At 40.1% G+C, this 24,654-nt stretch overlaps 1 protein-coding gene across 3 annotated transcripts in view; it reads right to left on the reverse strand.

Annotated features, from left to right (window-relative positions):
• antxr2a (ANTXR cell adhesion molecule 2a) overlaps positions 1–22,392 on the reverse strand; it is an 83,826-nt gene extending 61,434 nt beyond the window's left edge. Inside the window, exons 1-9 of one of the 3 annotated variants that reach the window (XM_084945180.1) lie at positions 21,883–22,392; positions 13,797–13,868; positions 10,837–10,908; positions 8,665–8,746; positions 8,477–8,581; positions 8,154–8,222; positions 5,482–5,562; positions 2,447–2,507; positions 2,111–2,206 (exon numbers count right to left, since the gene is read on the reverse strand). In XM_084945180.1, coding sequence (XP_084801306.1) covers positions 2,111–2,206; positions 2,447–2,507; positions 5,482–5,562; positions 8,154–8,222; positions 8,477–8,581; positions 8,665–8,746; positions 10,837–10,908; positions 13,797–13,868; positions 21,883–22,055 — 811 coding nt within the window. In that variant the 5' untranslated portion in view covers positions 22,056–22,392. Of the gene's footprint in view, positions 1–2,110; positions 2,207–2,446; positions 2,508–5,481; positions 5,563–8,153; positions 8,223–8,476; positions 8,582–8,664; positions 8,747–10,836; positions 10,909–12,786; positions 13,776–13,796; positions 13,869–21,882 lie in introns of those variants that run through there. The other 2 variants (XM_084945181.1, XM_084945182.1) reach the window with 2 other exon arrangements.
• Positions 22,393–24,654: the final 2,262 nt, after the last annotated feature.

The following is a 24,654-nucleotide window of genomic DNA, read 5'->3' on the forward strand; positions in this document are numbered from 1 at the left end:
TGCAAACAGCCATTTCAGGATGCAGCGTACAAAAACGTTAAACACAATTTGCTGAGCTCAGTGCAGATGGAACACTTACTGTTTGCTTTTAGGGCATTGCTGAGATTTTGGGTTAGTCTGCAATTATTATTGCAAGTTTTGGGTTATTTTCCAAATTTTGAGAAGAAAAATGTCCACAGTACACATTTTAAGGTTTGGTGGTTGCTTTGTTCTTTCCCATGTGCGCCTTTTGTCCCATCTGCCTCTGCTCTCTTCTCTTTCCCCTCTAACAACAGATGGAAGCCCGTCTCTAAACCCAGTTCTGCTGGAGGTTTCTTCCTGTTAAAAGGGAGTTTCTCCTTCCCACTGTCGCCAAGTGCTTGTCCATAAGGGTTCATATTATTGTTGGAGTTTTTCCCCATCACGTATTGGTTTTTCCTCTGCAATATAAAGTCCTGTTATTGTTACTGTTATCTGATTACTTTTTTCAAGTAACGAGTAATAAGGGATTACGATAGCAAAAAAGTAATTAGATTACTGTTACTTTCCTGAAAGCACGCTATGTTACTGCGTTACTAAACTGTGATTTTGTTTGTGTGCGACATTCGTGGTAACGGACGTGTGTAGCTCAACAATGGATAATATGGAGTGTGGGAGAGAGAACGACCATGCCGCATTTAAAGCGTGGAAGTACTCACATTACTTTGAGTTTTGATTCTGTAAAAAGTGACAAAGACATTAGCGTCTGCTGTTCACTCTGCGTGGGAAGAAAACTTCTAAACTTCTGAGCAAGCATCGAGCACGCTGCCACGGGAATGTGAACTTCACAGAGAAACCCCCGGATCCCCCCACTGACATGACCGCTGTGGCGCCAGGCAAACCTCCACCCGCCACACTCCTGATAAACAGGTGACAATAGGTTTAAGAGCAACAGGACTCTTAAATCTGCTGCTGAATCTTTGATTTTATTTATTTTCTGCTGTTTTACTTGCATCTATTTGAAAGAGTGTAAACACAAAAAAATATTTTAACATTTAACCCTATTAATATGCAGAAAATAGGGTTATGTGTTAAAGAATTTCTTCAGGTCAAAGACTGTTGCATATAGTTTAATTTTTGCTTGATGCAATGTGCAAAAAATTAAAAGATTTAAACTAAAAAAAACAATTTTTAAAAAGAGGCTTTTTCATGTGATTACAGTTTTTATGATGTATTATGCAGAAAAAATAGAACTGGGCTGAAAGGTCTATTGCTTTATGACATACTCAGGTTGTGTATCATGTTTTCAAAAAGTAACTAAGTAACTAATTACTTTGAAAACAAGTAATCAGTGAAGTAATGGGATTACTGTTTTAGAGAAGTAATCAGTAATTAGTTACTAATTACTTTTTTCAAGCAGTTTGACCAACACTGTTTGTCAGCATATAAATAAAGAAGACGTGACGTGAAAACATGGTCCTGCCGTGTGAGCAACGGGAAGATTCAACTCAATTTAATTTTGAACCCTTTAGTCAGAAGATTGGGAAACATATTTACTGGAAGGAGCAAAGAAATACGGGTCATGCAAAGAAAATATTTCTGTACAAAAAAGACTGGATGGACAGATTGTGGTAGACAGCCACATGATATTGTCTTCATAAAAAATTCCTTTGCGGGCATGCTGACTTCCTCTTTATGATTTTTGACTTCCCTGGTAGTTTTTTAAAGCCACGAGCAAAATTTAAACTTACGACACTGTAAAAATACAAATCTGAGCAAATATTTGCAAAAGTTTTAGATGTGAATGTGTTGACAGCTTAGCTGCAACGATTACTCGGTTGTGCAGGATGTAACGAGCTCGTCAGGACATCATTCTGGTCACTGGTAATCATGATTATATCGGACAATGTGGCTTCAGCAGTTCATTAAAGGGGAGTTACTGTCCTATGATTGGAACCTGTGTTGTACATTTAAGAGTCATTTCAAATTATTAATCAATAACTGTGCAGAGTTGAATCCTGCATGCTCACCATCAGTTTACTGCACAGACCAGTCCACTTAAGTCCACCCGAAGGAACACAGTGAGTTATGACATTAAAAGACTACATGGTGTATGTATATGAAGCTTTTACTCTGGGTTTTCTCCACTTACTGAAGGTTTGCTGGCCAACTATGAAGCTGCAGACGACGCCCTCATTGCTGCGTCCGAGGGCAAAGCCGTTCCCTCTGAGGACAATATCAAAGGACTCTGTGGAATGTAAACAAACGGCAGACAAGCTCGGAGGAGGAATTTTAAAAGTCTTCGCCTTTCTTCTGATGGCCTCTCATACGACTTTGCACTACCAACATTAAAGTTTTACTTGTCTATGAGCAGGCTCGACACAGTTGGAAGGATGTCATTGTTTCATTCAGCACATGTAAAAACAAAAAGATTCCTGTGGAGGATAAATCGACTTGAGTTCCAAAAACTTGATCAGGATTTACTTACGATTCACACAGACACTGGAGGGCTCCACACTCAGGATCTCTGTGCACGATCTCTTTAATATCTTGAGGATAAGAGGGGAAGGGGAAATGAAATGCAAACATTACTGCTTGAGGGCTGAGAATAAATACATCAAGTCCTGGCCGTTATCGACTCTGTCAAGTTTAGAAAACAGATTAGAGTGCAACACCTGAGAAATGTCTTGCTCCTCTGGACCTGCAGGCTAAAGGAGAGCGCTGAATATCAGCGGTGAGGAGAACAGGAGGTAGAACAGCAGCTGTGTCAGCTTTTATGGGAAAATTATGCAAGACTATTACTGTTCCTCACTTCGATTAAAAACCTCGGGGATCCTGCATTACCATATAAAGAGCCTGTGTGAGCCCACTGTCATGGAGCCGCACTATCAGCTATGATTCAATAAATCAACAAAGGACAAACTATGCAAATCCCAGTACACAGTCAGTAAAAAGAAGCATATTAACTGCAATATAAGACACTTGAACCTTTCATTTGATGTTGGGTTAAACTTCAATCTGAGAAGAGGAAGACGGAAGTGTTTACAGCAGCCTTATTAAATATGATGGTTTGATATGGAATTGTTAAAAGGGGAGAGGGTTGTAGATGACAGCTGGGAGGGAAAAGGATCTGCTGCTGTTCCTCTGTGCCACTATTTTCCCGGTCTAATTACTTCGTTGGCAGTGCGATAGAGAAAAAAAAGGGGGGAAATAAAAAAAAACAACAACTGATTGTTTGCCTCCCTAAGCTTAAAATAATGGGAGGACCTCAGGAATTACACTGTTTTTCCATCTAGTGAAATTTTCCACTTGAAGAAATTCCATCTCACACATACAGAAAAAATTCACTCTTAAAGAAAATTTGGTAAATTGTTTGGGTTACAGGATCCACAAACTAGATCCTCGGTGTTTTGAAGATATTAAAATATAAGCTTTGAATGCTGAGATTAGAGGCCTCCGTTTGCTTCAACTCAAACAGCAGCTATTCATTTCTCTGGGATCTAGTGACAAACATTATTTACGGGCTGCAGAGGGAAAAGGAGGCAGACGTCCAAATACCCAAAGTCATCCAAATATCTCAGCCAGTGTTGTAACTGGCGGGGGTTTCTGCAAGGATGAGGCTGGTCTAATCACTTTCTGGAAATCATTAAGTGGAAAGGTTCATATGGCAATGAACTTTTTGTCATATGCATTATTTTGCAGTAAAGCGCCACAAGATAACATCTAATGGTGCAGAGTTTAACAGTCCAGTAGCAAAGGAAGTTACTGATAGCAGTTGAATTTGGGGCTTTCCCAAAAGGCCTGCAGCTCAGACAACAAAGGGCCAGTGCAGAAGAAATAAACGAGGGTGCAGAAACCCAACTTTGCTGAGCTTTTTCCTGCGAGTTTTGTCATGCTGGTCACAGAGGCGGGGTGGATCCTGCAGCAAAAGGCTGCACAGATGATCTCAAATCCTCAAATTCCAACAGAGAAGCAAGAAGGCCAACTAGTCAGGAATCCAGTATTAGTAATCAGAGAGGAATGCTCCTCGTTTCATTTGGATGCTGGAAGCGTCACTGCACTCAGCTCCTCTTCTGAGGGGACGAGCTTTTTTGTTGTTGTCCTGGACTTTCTCGGACAGGCTTTCAGACGCTTTGAATAACGGTTGGAGTGTCTCGAGACCACAAAAATCACGCACATGTGCCTTTAGTGGCAAGAATGCCCTGTGAACAAAGCTCTCTTTCTGATAGAATAAACAGACTGAAGCATTTTCTTCAAAATATCAGTAATCATGTTCACCCTTCACCCCAAAGTCTTTTATCTTCTGATCTTAACTGTTACAAACTGGGTGTCTGTACTTCTGACAGTTGACAGTATTCTTGGACTTACATGAGAACATTTTCATCTTTGTGGTTACTCACAGTCAACAATAGTTCAACAACAATTACAGCTGCTTTCAATTAATCGTGGCTGCACATGCACGAGCGAGACTCTACTAACAGCAGCTACAGTGCTTAAATCAAAGGCTTTACATGTTTCTGTGTCTAAATAAACTATAAAATTAACACATTTATAAAGAACTGGCATGAAGTATCTCCATCTTACCCGTTTATTTTTGCATTCACAAGACAAAGGTAGAAAGCAGCACTTTCCTGTAAATCACAGTCGTTTTAAAAGTAGAGCCATCAATCATAGCTCGTGGTTCTTTGCATCACACAGAAACAAGTCGCACCCTTTGGCTTTGTGTGCTTCCAGCTGCATGTCTGACAGCAACATTTAGCTCTGCTCTTTTCCTAAACACTGCTGGCCTTTTCAGCTCATGTAAGTCCAGCTCGGGTCAGAGTGCTCTGCAGGACTCTGGGCTCAGACTCATGTGAAAATGTTGCCATACAAACCCCCACCTTGGCTGACAGCATTCAGGCTAAAAGCTGCAGCACATGGAAAGTATAACTAACTGGCTGGCAGAGGATGAGGCGGCTGTTTGTGAACGTTATTTAAACACTGTTTAAGGGACTCTCGCTCTCTGAGGGCGACTCGCTGATTTCTGTGCCGCACTGGTGGGTTACACCAGCTTTTATTTTGAAAAATCATCTAAAAAATGAGAATTAGCTCTACTGAAGCCCTGCTGCTGCACTCGCGCCTTGTGACACAATAAAAAACACAGCGTGAAGCGGATGCTATATGGACAGTGACTACTTGTTCCCATCCCAGCATGTAATTTGCGACAGAGTGGCTAAGACATTTCCGTCTTTGTGTGCAAAATGAGGACACAACGACCAGTTATTTCCACAGACATTTTCCAAACAGCGTAGCAGGAAGTCCACTGAGGTTTTGCTCTAATTTGTGAGAGATGTCAACGAAGCCAAAGGAAACAACTTTACTCAATTGCTGAATTGACAAACAGCGTGCACTATGTTAGCAGCTGAGCTGTGCCTGCATACGGAGAAGAGAGGTTTAGCTGAAACCCACAGCTTGTTAGTCTACAGCACGAACGACAAAGCTACCTCACAAAGACACAAAAAAAGAGACGTCAGGCAAACTTACAGAGTTGATAATGCCTTTGAGAGCGTGGAAGCCATCTTTGACAGGAAACACATGGTCTTTGGTGTCCGCAATTTCAGCAAGCTGTTGGTATCACGAAAGAATGGAGTAAACAGGGAGCAGTGCTGATTTAACACGGCTTTCTTCTTTTTCTCTTTTCCTCTTTATGACTGAGCTCTGTCTTTCCCTTCATATTATGGGCAGGAGGAGACAAACAGATGGCATGACTGTGGCAAACACTTTGCTCAACTATAAAAAAAAAAAATTGCAGCACAAATTGGGAGCAACATTGCCATTGTTTTTGACTTAAGTTCTCATCAAAGGATCGGTTACCAATGGTTACAAGGGACAGGCCACCATGTTGGAAGAGTGACAGTAAAAGTGCAGACAGCACTGAGCATCGGTGACATTAGAGGGAAGAAATTCTTGACGTCACTTTACGTTATGAGCACAAACTCATCATTTGCTACGGAGACAAATAATAAATACAATAAAAATAGTGTGAACGGTGTGAGGAGCCAATAACCGATTTCACAGCCAACAGAAATGGTGCTTTTACTCCACAGTTTCTAATGACAACAAATGCTCACAGTAAGCCTTAATAGTTACACTCCTGTGTGCTCTGTACTGCTTAATATAATCTCCGGCGACACGCTAAATCAACCTTTAAGAATTTGCTACTCGGGCTTAATAGTATAAACACACTTTAACTATTCCTGTATGTTTCATTTACTGTGTATTAGTTTATTTTCTGGTCATATCGCTAGTATCAAGTATTTGTAATGTAATTAACCTCAATTTAATGTTATTTTAAAGTTTAGAGTGGTTTAAATTTCCACACATTCTTTAATGTTGTGAAAAACAAACGCACAATGAGCCAAAAATACTAGTGTGCACCCTCTTTATGCACCCTCTTATTCTATTTCAAAAGGAAGCTTGTCCAAAAATAAAAAGCATAAATAGGAATAACTGATCAGGCAATCTAAAAAAAGAGTAAATGTTTAAATGTCATGTCCTAGAAAGTCATGTACAGTACTCCAACTTATTTTGGGAAAATAATGACCGACCACTGGGAATGAAACTAATAATGAAACCCTGTAAGACCCAAAGCAACAAAAAACAGGCAGAAAATTCAGATTGGAAATGAGATTATAACAAAATCCAAATTTTGTTTTTGCTATTTTATGCTGTGTATGATATATTTTTATTATATATTTTTTGTATCACATTTGATATATTGGGCGTTTTTGGCAACTTTTTGTTGCCAATGTTAATTTAAAAAAAACAAACAAAACAAAAAAAGAGTTTTGTCCATAACATTTTGAGATTATGGAAAGTATTGATCATTTTGATGAGATACAGGTCTCAGAAACTCATCTATCAAATATGCTACAAAGGGCATTGTAGGGTTAAGATCAACACCTGAAAAGTGAGAGTGATTTAAGATGAGAGAACTGGTCACACGTACGGGTGCAAGAAAAAAGCTTTGGATTAGACGGATTTCTGCACAGATTATTCATGAATTGTTTGGGTTTTTTTTTTTTTATCTAATTCACAATAACATGATGCAGGCTGAAAAAAAAGTGAGCCTTTATGCTTACAAGTTCTCCACGAGCTGATTGGACTGAGGTGTTCCTAATAATCACAGGCATACAAAGTCTGGTTACTTTTCTTGAGAATAGCTGGGTGGCATAAACCAAGCTTTGATTACAGCAGCTTTCACAAAAGCACCACGGAAACGCGAGAAGCTGGAAAAGTCTACAGAGGAATTTCTAATGAAGCGAGTGTTTATTAATACAAACATAAAGTGTCTACAAATGGAAGAAATCCAGTGACACTGCTGCTGTTAGCAGTGGCGATCCTGAACAAACCAAACACTATAAGCTCAGTCATGAACCGAGGGGTTGTGTCTGCAGTAACTGACACAGACCAAAGGAAGCTTTGCAAATAATTACTGCAGCATCTCAAGTTTCAACAAATGAGACTAAAGCTGGGCTTTCCTGTACAGTGGAGGACTAAAGGAAGTGCACTCTGCATGACAGAGGCAGCATCATGGTTTGGTTTTGCTTTGCTGCGTCCTCCTGCTCCTTGAAATCGATGTGTAAACACTGAATTTACAATTTGATCAAGCTGACAGGGATGAAGACATCCCAGAAATATGGCTCCAGGTCCAAAGCTCCTCCACATCATCAAGTAGTTATATGAAGCATTCAGAAAGGCAGAAAAAGCACAACTATTTACATGTTAGAAGTATTTTCAGCTGGTGTTTGTCTATAATAACAGAAGAAGAATCAACAACATTTTAAGAGTAATCGATGCAGAAATCCTGGAAATTCCGAAGACTTCATATGTTCCCTCAACTGTACATCCGGTGTTCCCGGCATGAACTCAAGCTTTATGTCACGAAGACTCTGTTCTCTGCTTTAATGTAAATTATTATTATTTTTCCGGCCACCTTCAAGCCTTTAAATGGTGAAAGTTTGACAGCGAGAACATGTTTAGGTGTCCTACTACTTCACTTGGTTTTTCCGCACAGGTAAAAGCACTGATGATGTTTACCTTTTCCTGACACTCTTCCAACACGCCAATGTGTCTTACACCAGGACCGGAATCACTGAGCACACATTCAGCGACAGACTCGTCTTATGTTTAGATTAAGACTAAAGCCCTCTTACCTGCTGCTCATCAAAGTCTTTGATACCCACACAGTAAACACGAGCGCCATATTTCCTCGCTTCGTCAGCCTGCAGTTCAAATAAATGCGTGGATGATGTGCAACAGGTTGAAATTTAAAAAAAGAAAAAGAAAAAACATCATGAAACAGAGTGCAAATAAACAGATGAACAGATACTTCTGCAAATGAATAAGTTAAAAAAAAGGTTTTTATTTTCTGAATGAGGAAAAATGCAGAGTTTAATTTTAAACTACGCTGAGGTAAGAAAGCAAGGGAAGGGGGGAGATAAGCTACATTTGGAGCTGTGGTCAGAATGAAAATCACCTGCTTTACAGTCAGTTCGTGAACATAAACTGCAAGCTTCCCGTCTGTCAGAGCCAGGATGATGCTGGAGGACTTGACCGACTGTTGCTTTATCTGCTCGTTGGCCTGCAAGACCAGATTGGTGACGAGCATTTTATCAGATTTGTGTTTTACGATTACTTTACAAAGTAAAAGGAGAGAAAACTAACCTGTTCGATTCCCTTGTGCATATACGTTTCACCTGCTGGAGTCACATCTTTCAGAAGCCGCAGACCTTCTTCAATCTCGTGTCTAAAAATGTTGACGATATAAAGAAACGCTTAGCGTGTTCTCTGGCAGCACTGATGTGTAAAATGTCTTTACAGCAGCTACATGATGACACTCACTATTCTGACCAACATCAGCTTTGTTGACTGCAATATCATCATTACAGTTACGCTACTGTTCTTGTTCTTCGCATCAGTTTTGCTGTTTGGCTTAATGTTCAAAGATAACAAAGACATTTCCAACATCTTTAAAAACCACTTATTTTATTCTTCATAATAACAACTCTCAGCATCAGCCATGTTCCAAAATGTTTCCAGTGCAGATGCCAGTGTCTTTCCACGTCATCTGTGCATCCCCTGTTTTCTTAATCTGATATTAAAAAGTATTAAAAAGTTTCACTTTCCAGAAATAAGACACATCACACTTTTGTCTAAAGTGCATTTATGTCATTTTTTAAAATAGTGCTAAATTTAGATATGGTTTTGATGACAGTGCAGATAAAAATACGACAGTAAACCACTTGCCAAATTATTTATACCCAAAAGTGGTAAAAACCAAAAAATAAAAGACACTTAAAAATGCTTTTATTATTATTTGTCAAAGTATTTAATATTAATTTAAAGAATTGGAATTCAGATCAAGTAAATAAACATTTTTCCTTTTCTTGGGTGAAAATGTTAAATCAGTAGTTATCATGCAGATCATCGATCCTCACATTTAAGCTTTTTAGGATGATGAAAATGTGAAAATGCTCAATTCCAACATTAATATATAAAACCCTTCTGCAATTTTAATTTAAAAAGGAGCAGTTATGCATGAAGTTACAGTTACCACTTCATGCATAATGCACCTTATATATGTATTTACATGTGCATGTATATGCACATGTATATATATATATATATACATATATATATATATATATATATACTAGAGGTGCAACGATACACAAAATTCACAGTTCGGTTCGATACTTTGGTGACACGGTTTGATATTTTTTCGATACAAAAAAAATGTTCATGCTTTTTTAATTTGTCATTTATTAAAATTATAAATATATATTTTAACTCGAAAGTACAGTTTTTAAATTTAATGTTGCTGAAACAACAAATTAATAAAGAAAATAAATCTATCTGATCGAGAAATCACTCATCTTTGGAAAAGAGAGTTTATTACAGAGAAATGTCTCTTTCCAAAATAAAAGCTATACTATACGCTTCTTCTGGGCTATATTCTCAGCAGCATATTAAACATATCAGGTCCCCATAAGGAGAATCCTGTGCTAACGGCTGTCTAAATGACTCGGGTAAAGTTTGTAGCATGCGTGCTTGTTGTTTTTGTCTGCTTCCACTTGTCTTTGCACTAGGATGATGTCGGCGTAAATGTGCAGTCATATTCGTTGTGTTCCCACTAGTGCTGTCAGCGTTAATCTGAAATGACGTTAACGGCACAACACGGCAAATCTCCGTTAACGAGCTACCGCGGATCGCCCCGTGCGTGGGGCTGGACGGCGTCAACACGTTAACGAGCTAACTGCGCTAACGCACTAGTTCCCACCAATGTAATTGAGCATTGCGACATACTGTTTTACTTTTGTCCATGACGCGCTTACCTTCAGGGTCATACGTCACATGAAAACCAAAATAGTTCCAAACGCCAGATCTGAATGAGGGTGGGAGAGGTTCAATTTGCCATCTTGCAACGAGCTTAGCTTCTGTCTTGCTAGTGGATCTGCGCTCGACAGTGCAGCCTAGGCAGAGTAGTCGAACGCAGATCCACTGAGCTCTCAACACAAACAGCATCGTCAGAAGAAAAGTTGATAAAATAAATTAAAAATTTTGTATTGTTCGATACATATGCGTACCGAACCGAAAGCACTGTATCGAACGGTTCAATATCAATACGAGTATCGTTGCACCCCTAATATATACATACATACATACATATATATATACATACATACATATATACATACATATATACATATACATATACATATACATATATACATATATATATGTGTGTGTGTGTGTGCATATTTAGTGAGTACAGTGTATGTGTATTTGCATATACATGTCTGTGTGCCATTTAGGGTTCACTTCAGAATTCGGTACCTTTCTCCAGTCAGAGGCAGCAGGACTTTGGCTTGGGCAGAGAAAACGATGAACGAGACTCTCATTCTCGGACTGAAAAACAGAAGTGAACAGGGATTCGTTTTAAATAAACAAACAGGAGCAATACTCTAAATGTCTCATTTAGTTGCTTGTTTTAAATAATAACAACTAAAATAACCCTGTAATATGATACGCTTTATTATCCTGTACAAAAATCTGCACTTCTGTGCTTTGTCGTCTTTACCAAACGATCGCGGCCACAATCAAACACGTGAAGTTCTCAGACTAGCTGGGAATGTGTCAGTGTGACAGACAGTGTTATATAAAGCTTTTACATGAGTTCAGTTCAGTTAAAGGGAATTAAAGACGCATTAATAATGAACCAAACAGAAGGGGCTCTTTTAATGTCAACTAATATTAGTGGATGACTTAAAGCAGCTTCTGTGGGACTGAGGAAGTGATTAATAAGACAGGAAACATGTTGTGGTAATGAGTCACGCATAAACACACGAACAAACACAAACACACACGCGCACACATTCACAGGCGCAAATATAGTATAGAATCTATATATTTTGTACCTGTGACTTTTTAAGGGTGTTAAACGACACGTTGGACACTTTGATGTGTGTCTGACCAAACAGTGTGGCGTCAAGTGTTCGCAGTACAGCCAGCGCTGTTTACATTCAGTACCGCTCTGTCATCTCCGAACACTCGCTCGCCGGCTCATGAATTATTAATAATTAATTTTTTTAAACAAACATGGCTGGTTTCTGAGTCCTGTACACACCGACGCAGGGACGAAGACATGGCTATGGTGACATTCCCCAAAACTGGGGGTAATAAAATTACATTAGAACTGTAATAAAAGACATAAAATGAGAAATGAATGAAATAGAATATATAAAATTCCATATTTTCATATATAGATATAAGCTCTGACTAAGCTGGATTTAAAAAATGAAAAGATCTGACGAGCACTGGGGGAATTATTTAGTTTTAATATTATAAAACAATGATTTCTTAATATTTTTATTTAAGCCAACATAAACTACAAGTGCATTTCTTCAGTAAGGTTTCACTATAAAATTCAGTTAACAAACTAAAATCCAAAGATGCTTTAAGTAACCAGCAGCAGGGCGTGACACGTTTTCACTCATCCTCACTAGAATACTGAAATCAATCACAAGGGCGTGATGGGTCGTCGGTTAAAAGGAGCACGAAATATTGAGCAGGCAAATTAAATATACACTAAACCTTTAGAGAACAAGGGATTTTTTTATTTTAAAAATACTAGTGACGAAACAAATATTTCTGCCAACAGCCACCTAAAAATATGATTACAAGGAAGTGGGTTTGAGAAGTGACCGCATTGAGAGACTTTCATGCTAAAGGTGGCGTTCACTGTAACACATTTTCCTGTTAAATTAGAATAAAGAAGTGCTGGAAAAACAGACGTGTCAGCGTGAGGCTGGTGTCCTACAGTTTAACTTTTCAAGCATCAAGTGTTTGATGGTGTAAAGAAGACCAGACCACAGACAAACTGCAAGCTACAGAGCGAAACGTCCAAGTCAACTGAAAGACAGAATCCTCTTACACTGCAAGCTTGACCTTAAAGTTTTTATCCTGCGCAATCATAAAGGTAACAGCGACGCGATCGTCCTCGTCATATGTGGATTCCAATCAGCGACACAATTTAGGGTGAAAAACATCGTGTAACCATGAAATCACAGGATGCTATAAGTAACTAAAGTAAGGATACTTCTGCGTCGCTTAAACAATACTCTGGTGAATACTCGATTACATGCACTCGGTTACTTCACACCTCTGCTACAGACAGAAAGCACACGGATGCCATCCCACAGAGCGAGTTAAACTTCAGATAATTAAGTGTTTCCTTCAGAGATCTGAAGCCTTCAGAGCATAAGGAGAGGTGCTGATATTTCTCACCCACATGACACATGGCCCAGTCGCGATCCTCCCCCGCAAAAATAGCACAATCTTTAAGCCACACGGCCAGATTTGGCAGGGAGCGGTAGCAGCCGTATACATCCACATCCTGTCTGCAAGTTTCGGGACTCATATGTGGACTAAAAACTAACCGCACGCAAGTCACGGATGAGAAATCGTGGGTGGTGACTTAACGTCGAACTTTAGGTTTTCACTGGAGCTTAAGATGTTATTTGTTACCTCTTTAGCAGTACTGGGATCTTTTCTTATTTCTAAGAAAGACTTGGGATAAAGACGCAGTTGATGCCAAGGACAAATCAGAGGGTGGTGTTGGGTTTTTTTTTTCTTTGAGAATGGTGGAGAGGGGGGTGATGAAGTAGTCCAGTTTGCTCCACATGGCGGAACAGAAGTGCTCTTGGTGAGCGAGCATTGTTTAGCAGATTGTCCTCATCGCCTTCCAGTGTTCTTTTGCTTTACTGTACATTGTCTGCCTGTCAGCCGTTCTGTGGTGGAAGCAGGGGATAAGTGTGGAGCCGGACCCCCCCGGTGCAAATGGCCATTCTCACAGCCCAGAAGACTGCTCCTCTCTGCCACCCACTCCCACCTGGTGCCTTTGCTATTTTCTTCAACCAACCACTTCATTCTGGCTGGGTCGCTACCGTCTGTACTGTGCTGGCAGGCGCCGTTTGACTCAAACGTTATGCAAGCTGAACGTTTCAAGCCGGTTTCTGCCGTTTTGTCTTTTTAATGAATTATGTGCACGACGGATGCCGTAGATTCTGCACAATGATAGTTTGTAAAACAGGTGGGAAGTCATTTAAATCTGTGCAACTGGCTGAAAGTAACGGTGTGAGCGCTTGAGTGATAGACATTTATCCCATAAAACTGCCATGCTGATGTCAAACAGATGTAAAACAGAAGAAAAGGCCTTCTTCCATTTTCCCCAACTTATTCCTCTTTCTTTTTAAACATCCGTGAGATATGAGAAAACAGGAAAATATCATACTTGCCTCACAAACCGGTCAGTAAGGTTCTTCACAAAGGAATATATCTCACGCCAGTCATTAGCAACGCTTCCAGACCTGAAAACAAGAAAACAACAGTCAGCTCACAGCTCATCAGTTGCAGCAGATTGTGTGCTGGGGAGTAAAATACTGTACAGTATTTGTGCTTTGTACCACAACCACAGTTGGACATTTAACACCAGCCACATGCTGGATAATTGTGCAAAGTCTGTGTACTACAGCAGCCACTTCAGCTGTTAGAATCCTCGAACGTTCACACGAGGCTTGCCTCTCTACAAATGTACTTGGCCAACAGATCTGAAATTTAACAGGAAGTTACCGGGTAGAGGTTGAGGCAACAAAATGCAGTTTAACTTAATCCAGTTAATTTGTGCAGTTTAGTAACACGGGAGTTCTCCGATGTCTGACAGGCCCACTTCTGCAACCTTTCGTTACACAGACGAGCTCTACAAGAAGTGCAGAGAAAGATGGAATAAGGTGCGAGTGCTTGTTCTACTGTCTTTGTCTCATTAAAACTAATTAAGAGTTGGTAATTGCCAAAAACGACACATAAATTTTCCAAGGTGGGTGTGAACCTATAGCCCTTGGCCCCTCTCACCCCTCAGTAAGTCGGTCTGACCACATTGAACGAAGTGTGTAAAATGTGCCCTTGATGTAACGACAAAGAGGTAATTAAACCAATAATTACAATTCTATGTATGTACGGAGAACATAAAAAAGAAGAGTTTGACCGTTAGGAGGCTCATCTTTCATGCCACCTCTTTCTCCTCCCTGCTGCCCATAGACAAGGTCACACAGCGGAGGAAAGAGGCAAGAATAAAGAAGAGTTTTACTCTACTTTGACAACGCTGGTGACTCTGCATATAATTAAGTGAGTTCTTTGTGGCTAAACATTGGTTTAATAGTTAAAGGGATGAGAATCACCTCTGGAGGATCTCAATGTCATCATCTTTGTTTAGTGCGATGCTCGGGTTTAATAACTCATAACTGGCTGGAGAAAACAAACATGTTTTAAGTTGTTGTCATTTTTGGTTTTATAAAAATTATAATGAGCAATTTTGAATGTTTATTTGCATGAAGCTCCCAACTTAATCTACTTATGTGTTCATAACAATAAAGACATCTTATTCTGAGTGTTTTCTGTTTGGTGTATTAACATTTGGGTTTGCTCTTATAAACTGGTGCCAAATTTCACAAGATTAATTTGCATGTCTTGATGCATGCTCAATCATCCAGGTACGTAAATCCCAAAAGTTGATTCTGTTCATCTGGACGCAGCGTTTTCAGTGGAAGAAACGTTTCGTCACTCATCCAGGTGACTTCTTCAGTCTCAGCTGACTGCAGGTTTCCCCAATCTTATAAACAGTACATTTGCATAATGACTGAAACCAGCCCACTGATCAATGATGAGGATGTAACATCCTGGACAGGGAGGAACGCTGGTTTGAGCGCGGAGTCAAGGAGGCCATTTACGTGAAAAGGGAAAGACCATCTCTGAATCGAGGAGGGGGCCTAAGGGTACATCTTTCGCCATCTTACAATGCTGTGATTGCAGCCATTCCCCAACTCTCTGTGAATGGTACTCATGGCCATTGATCAGTGCTCTTTGGTCAATGGTCATGAGAATTTGCATAATTAAGATTAAGGAACTGACCTCCCAGCCCATTGTTCCTTCAGTGGGCTGGTTTCAGTCGTTATGCAAATGTACTGTTTATAAGATTGGAAACCTGCAGTCAGCTGAGACTGAAGAAGTCACCTGGATGAGTGACGAAACGTTTCTCCCACAAAACGCTGCGTCCAGATGAACAGAATCAACTTTTGGGATTTACTAACCTGGATGATTGAGCATGCATCAAGACAAAGAATAAAGTAACTTAACATTATAACTCATCAGGACCTGCACAATACTGTCATGCAACAAAACTCAAAAAAGTGAGATGTTTTATCTTGGGTCGAGCTTTTAAACCAGCTAACTCTGCTTTTTCACCAAATCAGTAATTTCCATCTACTGTTTCCATCTACTCCATCTACCCGAAACTCTGGCTGATTGGGACCCACACCCAGTTTCACACCTTGGCTCAGGCGATTAGAGGATCATCAGGGGGTCCTTTTGTCCCTCTGTGGGGGGATACTCCCACTAGGTTTATATCTGGGACTCTCCACCATTTGACCTTAGAACTGAAGAAGCTTCTCGGATGAGAGGTGAAACGTCTTCAAGTAACTTAAAGAAGTCCAGACGCGTTTCTTTGCAAGCTCCTTTGACTACGATGACCTGGATGACTGAGAACCTTCACAGACACATCTACTGTTTGCTCTTCCTGTGATATGGAGTCTAACTAGCGAGCGCTGCAGAGTCATTAGCTGATAGTATCTCCTCCTTCAACCTGTTTTGATTAGCTGGTATGTTGTTGCATCTTTTGCAAGAATTTTCTTGCTTTTGGAGTTTGCAGAGGTCGCTCTCATAGTGTTGAGCTATCCTCCATTTTAAATAAACTATCTCAGAATGATTTAACAGCCTGGAAATACTTGAATTTTATGTTCATAAATCTTTAAGGCTAATACAGCTCCAGGTGGAGTGTGCTCTATCCACTGTTAGAAACCATTTCAATCAGTGTTTGCTTTTCTTTGACGTCACACTGTGGATGTACAGGTTGGTTGCCAAGTGTGAATGGAAAAAGATGACAAGTGAGGCTAAAAAGTGAAGCTAGTGCAGAAGTGCCACCAACCATTCTATCTAATGGCCTGCAGTGGTGACTGCACTACTGGAAGTCTATGGGAAAGTAGCTCTCAGTTCTCTTGCTCTGTACTTTCAGTAAACACTTTCCCGATCGGTTTTTGGACTCAACTGCTAGTTTATAAAACAGGAAGCTCACTTGTAAATGTTGGTTCCCTAATAGAGTCCAAAAGGATTAGGATTTGTGTTACTGTGTGACTGACAGATGCTCTGAAAAGGGTTTTGAAAGAAAAAAGGTAAGGCAGTGATTGCTGCCGCAAACATTACAGCAGTCTTATCAGTTCAACCAGGAAATCCTGAAGTAGAGCCATCATAGCTGCAGAGATAAAGTAAACTTAGAGATGCTGCAAGCTGACAAGTAACAAACAGTAAAGTTCAGACCTGTTACATTTAAACTTGCATTTGTAAATCCAACGCATTTGGCAAATTTATAAAAAAGAAATGCTGAACAAGCAAAGATGTGTGCACGCTGTCATAATTGTGCCAAAAAACCTTGGTCATCATCCTGTAATTATACAATTTTATCCAGGGCAGGGTGGGTCAAACACAAAAGGGCCAGGCGAGCAGTGTTTCAACTCAGCACGATGGCACATGTCCAAGCCGTGGGAGGATGGGATTAAAAACAGTTGCTGTCAAGGCTGTAAACTCTCCTTCGTATACAGGAGGTCTTTTTGCATGGCACTACTTCTGCAAAGCAGTTTTGCTGAACTGAATGTGGCTGTGAAGTCTCTGCATGTGTGATGTCTGCAGCAGGGCTGTGAGAGTGCGAAAGACAGGAAGTAATACAGCATCAACATCTGCTGGAAGCTGCTTGCGCTGGGTTTGTCGGTGCACCATAAGGGTGGTTTCAATGGTATTCGAGGATTAGAAAGCTTATATGTGTAAAACTCACACTAGTTAATGCTGTCACATAAAAAAGACTTAAGTCAAGACTTTAATCAATGATTAAAAGACATTAATTAATTGATTAGAAGATGCTCTGCTGTCATGTCAGATAGCTGTTGCTATGGATACTGAAACAATGAAACAATACAGCAACAGTTGAGAAACCTTCATTCTTCATCTTCTCAACATTTCAGCATTTCCCAGAATGATAACATTATAAAAAGCCCATGACATGTTACTGACCTGTTACCAACTGTGCTCTTTAAACATACCATAAATATTATGGTTAAAGTCTGGTTAACGTTCAGGGTGCGAAACTACTTGCTCAAATTTGGATGAGGTCACGGTAACGCTTGTGTGGTGGTACGAGTTTGTCACAGTACTCGCTTCACCACATGCAACCACGAAGCACAGCAGTACACCACGTAACCAAGACACAGCCTAGAGTATCCTTCACTTGAGCGGTCACAGCCCCGGCTTGATCTCCAGTTCACTTGTAGTTTTTTTCAAATATCTGACCTTAGCCTCGAACATTTATCAAAGCTTTTTTACAGCCGAGCAGCTAAACAGAGACCTTTTTCAAGTCCTGTCATGAAATCTCCAGAGACATAAACTGTAAACTGCCAACGCATTATAATCATCATCTGCTGTTTTTAATGCATCCAAAGTTCCTGCAGCTGCAGACCAACTGAAGGCTCCACATTACATTACAAGGCAATCTCAATTTCCATTACCACTTTTTAGTTACAGTTAACACTAAAGCTTCACTGAAAACTAACAGGAGATTAGACATGCAGCTGACAACAAGCCAGCTAAACAACAACAGCTGGTTATAAGGTGAAATTATGTCAGCTGAGTCTAAATGTCTGTAAATGACTATTACATCCTCACACTGTATGAGAGTTTATTCGCTAAGTATCCGAGTCCAATACTTCAGAAAAGCCGGCTCACAGTCACTGACAGAAAAGTTCAGGATATTCACAACATCTCACCTCAGTATCAATTCAATTTTATTTATACAGCACCAAATCACAACAACAGTCGCCTCGAGGCGCTTTATTTTGTAAGGTAGACCAACGATCATATGACCCCTTATGAGCAATCACTTTGGCGACATAAAACTCCCTTTTAACAGGAAGAAACCTCCGGCAGAACCAAGCTCGGAGAGGGGCGGGGCCATCTGCTGCGACCGGTGAGAGAAGGAAGACAGGATAAAAGATGATTGAGTGCAGAGAGGTCTATTAAGACATAGTGAGTGAGAAAGGTGACTGAGGAAGAAATACATGGTGCATCATGGGAATTCCCCAGCAGCTTACATCTGTTGCAGCATAACTAAGGGAGGATTCAGGGTCACCTGATCCAACCCTAACTATATGCTTTAGCAAAAAGGAAAGTTTGAAGCCTAATCTTAAAACCTGAATCATTGGACAAAAGTGAGCTCCACTGACTTCTTTCACAAAGCTTTACATATTTGCATATTACAGTTTTGCATACTGACAGACGAAACAAACAGCAGACTGACAGTCACTACGGTTGACTGGGGGTCAGAGATGCTTGTCCTACAGTGACCACCAGAGATGGGCAGTAACGTGTTACTTGTAACGCGTTACTGTAATCTGATTACTTTTTTCAAGTAACGAGTAAAGTAAGGGATTACTATTGCAAAAACGGTAATTAGATTACCGTTACTTTCCCGTAGGAACGCTGCGTTACTGCGTTACTAAAACCGTGATTTTTTTGCGAGAATGTCTCATGACAGTGACGTAAGCGAGTGCGACGTTCGTGACAACAGCTGTCTGCAGATCAACAATGGATCATATATGGAGTGCGGAGAGAGTATGAGCGTGCAGCGTTTAAAGCGTGGAAGTACTGACCTTACTTTGAGTTTGATTCCATAAAAAGTGACAAAAACATTAGTGTCCGTTGTGCGTGGGAAGAAAACTTCTTTTTACAGCGGAAAAAAAAAAACCCTAAACAAGCACCGAGTGCGCAACGACGTAACGGGAAATTCACAGAGAAACTCGCGGATTCTTCAACTGACCGCGGCACACCTGCACCAGGGTAAACCTCCGCCTACCCCACTCCTGCTTTACAGGTGAAAATAGAGCAACAGGACCGCTAGTCTTTGACTTTATTTACTTTCTGCTGTGTTTTACTTGCATCTATTTGAAAGACTGAGTGTAAACACACAAAATATTTTATTTTATGTGCTGGAATGTGCAGAAAATAGGTTTAAATGTTAAACTAATTTATTCAAGTCAGAGAATGGTGCATATAATTTTATTTTTGCTTGATGCATAAAGTTAAAAGATTAAAACTGATAAAACAAGTTAAAAAAGATACTTTTCCATTTGATTACATTTTGTATGATGGATTATGCAGAAAAAGTAGAATTGGGCTGAAAGATCTATCGCTTTATCACCTATTCAGGTTGTGAATCGTGTTTTTAAAAAGTAACTAAGTAATTAATTACTTTTGAAAATAAGTAATCAGTAAAGTAAGAGATTACTTTTTTGGGGAAGTAATCAGTAATTAGTTACTGATTACTTTTTTCAAGTAACTTGACCAACACTGGTGACCACCATAACTAGGATTATGTACTTGAATTGGGAGGTGGAAGAAAACACAACTTATTGATTGCAATCTGCAAACCTCTGATATCTAGCAATGAGATTTTACACACTGCCTAATTTTTAAGGTACCCAAAACCCTGTGATGCAGCAGCTACAGAAACGGTGAAGTTACTAATCTATCATCCTTTGTCATGCTGTAATTCATGTGATACATCATTTAAACTGTTGTGCAATTTGCCTTGCATAACTATGTACATGACTCTTAAGCTGCAGTTAGGGCTGACATATTTGCTGTTGTGAGAATGAACAGGATGCTAACACAGTAAATATAACCTGTTATACTTCACCGACTTGCTGTAGTCTTCTCCTAAATGTATCAAGAAAATAAAGACTGTTATACTTCTGGAAAAAGAAAAAGTGATACTGAAGTAGGTTTTATCACACTAGTAAATTCCTGCCAGGATCTCACTGATGTTTTTTTTTTGAGATATCAGTAAACCTGAACACAGACTGGTGCCGGCAGCTTATTCACTTTGAATATGAACCAGTCTCCACTTGTACCAGATTACAAAGAATTTAAAAGATATCCAGCTAGCCATAACAACACCAAAGTAAGCAAGTGCCAGGAGTGATCAGTTTGCACGCTGCCATGCACATTCCTTCTTTGTACTGTGAGTTTTGGTAAATGAAACTTGTAATCACCCTCAGTGATAAGGTCTTTTACATGCACAGCTTTAAGCGCTCTAGCAAAACAACAGTACATTCAAAGCACAGGGAAGCTTCATTAGAGCTGACTGTATCCATCAGTCGCTTCGCACACACAAACTTCAGCAATAGTTAGAAATGCAGTTTGAATCCCATCCAAACAACTTGAGTGTTGGAGATGTTACCAGGATGGATGACATCTATGATGCAAAGACTAGATGACTCCTAGCTCTCTATTTGCAAACATGAATTTAAAACATGCGTGGATGTGTGTGTGAGACCGGACTGGACCCTGTTAGCTCCATCACTTCACAGTTGATTATTGTGTTTCAGTTGTATAGTTAACTATAACATGTAAATTCATTTTTATCACAACTCGATGGCTTTTAAAGTGGTTTAGTTTGTTACGTTTCCCTCCCCCTGTCCAACCCCACTTCTGTAACAACACATTTTTACCCCAGTCAGCCACATCAGCATGACTGGGGTCTGCCACTGATGTCAACAGATGGGATTCAGGCAGAGGTGCAGTTTTAACATCCAAACTGCACGTTTGGATGTTAAAACTTAGGCTTCATCGCCTGCAAAAACTGCCAACTCTAACATGGAAATCCATGTGACCCCCTTGGGAAATAAGAAATCAGCTAAAGCTGACATTCAGAAGCAAAACAGCATCACATATAAGTAGATTTATTTATTTATTTTTTAATGTGAAAAATAATTGATAAATAAATGGAATGAGTAGAGTGCATAAAGTTTTCAGTGAAACTAAAGTCAAGAAGCAGGCACCAAGTGGGTCCCATCAGACTTTAAACAACCCTTTGCCCCCCCTTTAGGTAAGGCCCTGGCTGTAGCGCTTCATCTCCATAACGCAGCAGACCTGAGTGGTTTTTTCGGCCAGTAACAGTAACCCAATGTAAACCTTATAGTGCCACAAATTTATACACAGTCTGCATAAAATACAGGATATGTTGAAAACGCATATTCCTAATCAGGTCGCAGAAAACCTGTCCACCCTAACCAAACTATCCCACCAACATCCCAGGGGTGCACCGGCTCGTCCTCCTCCACAGGCAAACACAGAAGTCCATAACACAAAGCAGTTAGCATGCTGCTGCAGCGCGATCAGACAGGAGTCATCTAAAGTTCACCAGCTCTGCCTGCAGTTTTCACTTACTTGTCTAAAACAAAGTAGAGGTCGTACGCCCCGTGACAGGACGCTTCTTCTGCCCAGCAGGACGAGGCGAACAACCCGAGCAGGAGAACCGCGACCGCCGCCGAAGTCCAGCCGCTCTGTCCACGCACAAGTTTCTCCTCCGCGGCAAAATAACCTGACAACTTTTCCCGCATGTTTGCCACACAGAGAAACGATAAGGAGTCGCTGCTCGTTGAGAAAAATCAAAGTTTAGATGAGTTTTCGGGGAGGAGGAGCTGCATGTCAGACTTCTTCCAAAACAAGTTAACAATTTGAGCAACAAAATCAAGGAAATCGCCGTCACGTCACGTCACCGATGAAGTTTCTACATCGTTGTGACTCACTGCTCACTCACATCCTCAATAAAATCAAACCTGGCGAAAAACACGCAAAACCCCAGACGGAAGAAACCCAAAAAATATCAGCTTTTCGCAAACTTCACCGAGACAAACTGTGAGAACTTTGAGCTTCCTTCAAGGGCTGCTCAAAACTCGTACTGCTGAGTGCTGTAGGCGTAGCTTTGGTACAAAATTAATCGCTTCTTTTCAAGTTCCTGCTTCGTTTTACAGATGTGCCCAGAAAAGAGCTCGTGTTGAATTTAACAAAGCTGGTAAATGGAGAGAAAGGTGTTTAATAAGCACAAAATAGATGCTTTATTACGTGGTGGAAAGGAATGTTACTGTTTCTGTTTTGTAAGTAAATTGCATGACATTTGTTTTTTTTTTTCAGGTTTTTTAATATGAAAATATAAAAATATGCAGTCTAAAAGTGCTCATCTTTCTGAAGGCCGTGCCATCAAATCACTCAATCCTTCATTTTACTGTAGCTTACAGCCTGAACGCTGTAAGTTTCATCACTAAAAGTGTTTTAACCTGGACAAAATGGACAAAATCATAAAAATGTAACCATCAAAGAAAAGTGACAGGTCAGTCATATAACTCTGATCATCCAGTTAAAATGCACTGTGCTGCTGGTAAACCTGTCCTGCCAGTCAGTCTGCCCTAATTTTACCGCAGACCAAGCACCCACCTGGCCGCCTCCTCCCACTGAAATGGCAGGCCCTGATGTTACAACCTCAAAAAAAAGAAAAGAAAATGTTTATTTCCTCCAAATTACCGTCTACAAACTACAAACCGTCCCATCTGATTAAGCATCCGCAGGATAAGCTGGAACAAACCAGACACAAGGAAGACCACCCCACACAGCCCACAGGATCCACTGCCAAAGTTCCTGAACGTACTCAGAATTAACGAATGATTTTAATGATGGAGCTGTAGGTTGTTAAAAAACAAACAAACAATACATATGACATCACAATAAAACTGCTCGCGACTAATATGGTGAATGTGTCCTCCATTGACCTATTTTTATTTTTTTTCTGACGTTTGCCCAACTTTGGGAAAGCCCTGTTATACTGACGGCACTTGAAGGCGTCATCAGCCTCCAGTCCAGTGCGCATGCACGGGATGGAACCAGCTGTTTCTTATGCAGTGCTGGAGTTCCCATTGCACACACCCAACATCTGTATCACCTTATGAAGAGGACTACATAATAATGATCACATAAGAAGGATAAAGAGTGTTTTTGTTTTTTCTCTGCTGAGATGTCTCATCTTTCAAAAACCGCGGAGAAACATTTCAAAAGTCTTGGTAACCTGGTGAAAAAATGTATTTTTGTTGCTCTTAAACCAAATGGTGCTAGTTAGCTATTTTGGCTCTAAGGCTCCAAAGCTTCCTGTTGCACAGGGGATCTTTGGAACTAAGAGAAATGATTAATGATTTATGTTTTCAGGCTATGAAAGCTGAAATGACCACACATGCTTCATCTTCTCCTTTTCTCATAATGACACAATTTCCCTAAATTCTTATGACATCTGAGTTAAGAGGCTTTTGTTGGAGCACTAACATTAGCTTGGCTGCAACATGCTTCATTTCAAACTGTATGAACACGTGGCATACAGAGAAGGCATCCAAAGCTCTTTTTCCGATACAGATTGAACAGTCACGCCGAGGGAAGCAGAAAGTCTGCTGGCTACACAAGCACAGGAAGAGGATGCAGATGTGAGGTCCACCATGTGTGAAATCCAAGAAGTTACACAAAAAGACATTGCTTAAGGACACACATGCTTTTATTTTTTTATTGTGGTATTTGTTGCAATTTTTGAGAGAATGAGACGCTTTAGAAGCCTCTCCTCTCATTTGTTAATCTCCAGTCTGTCTGCTTTAGATTTTATATAAAGTGCTGTGGAAAAAATATTTGACCCTCTTTTTGAATTTGTATTTGATTGTTGCATAAATTACAATCGTGCGTTTCAGATATCAGACAAATTTTAATGTTAGACATTAATCACCTGAGTAAATACAAATGCAATGTTTAAATGATGATTTTATTTACTAAGAGGTAATAAAAGCTATCCTAACCTACCTGGACCTGTGTGAAAAGTGATTGAATAATTGATGGTACCAGCCGTGGCAGTTAGAACTGCAATTAAGTGCTTGCAGTAGTGTTTGCAATTAAGTGGAGTCTTCACGCACTCGTCTTTGCACTCTGCTGGAGTGGAAAGTTTTCCAGCATGAATGGCCTTTTTAAGGTCGTGCCAAAACTGGGACTTAATTGTTTTTTCCTCCTTTTTTTTTAGCCATTCCGAGGTGAATTTGGTGGCGTGTTTAAGATGGCTGTCCTTCAGTATAACCCAAGTGTGCTTGAGCTTCAGGGCTAAACTGATGAGCGGACATTTTTCTGGTAAAGGGCAGA

This window comes from Perissodus microlepis, chromosome 12, assembly GCF_051167445.1.
Source record: "Perissodus microlepis isolate ML-2025 ecotype Zambia chromosome 12, ASM5116744v1, whole genome shotgun sequence".
Classification (NCBI taxonomy): Eukaryota; Metazoa; Chordata; class Actinopteri; order Cichliformes; family Cichlidae; genus Perissodus; species Perissodus microlepis.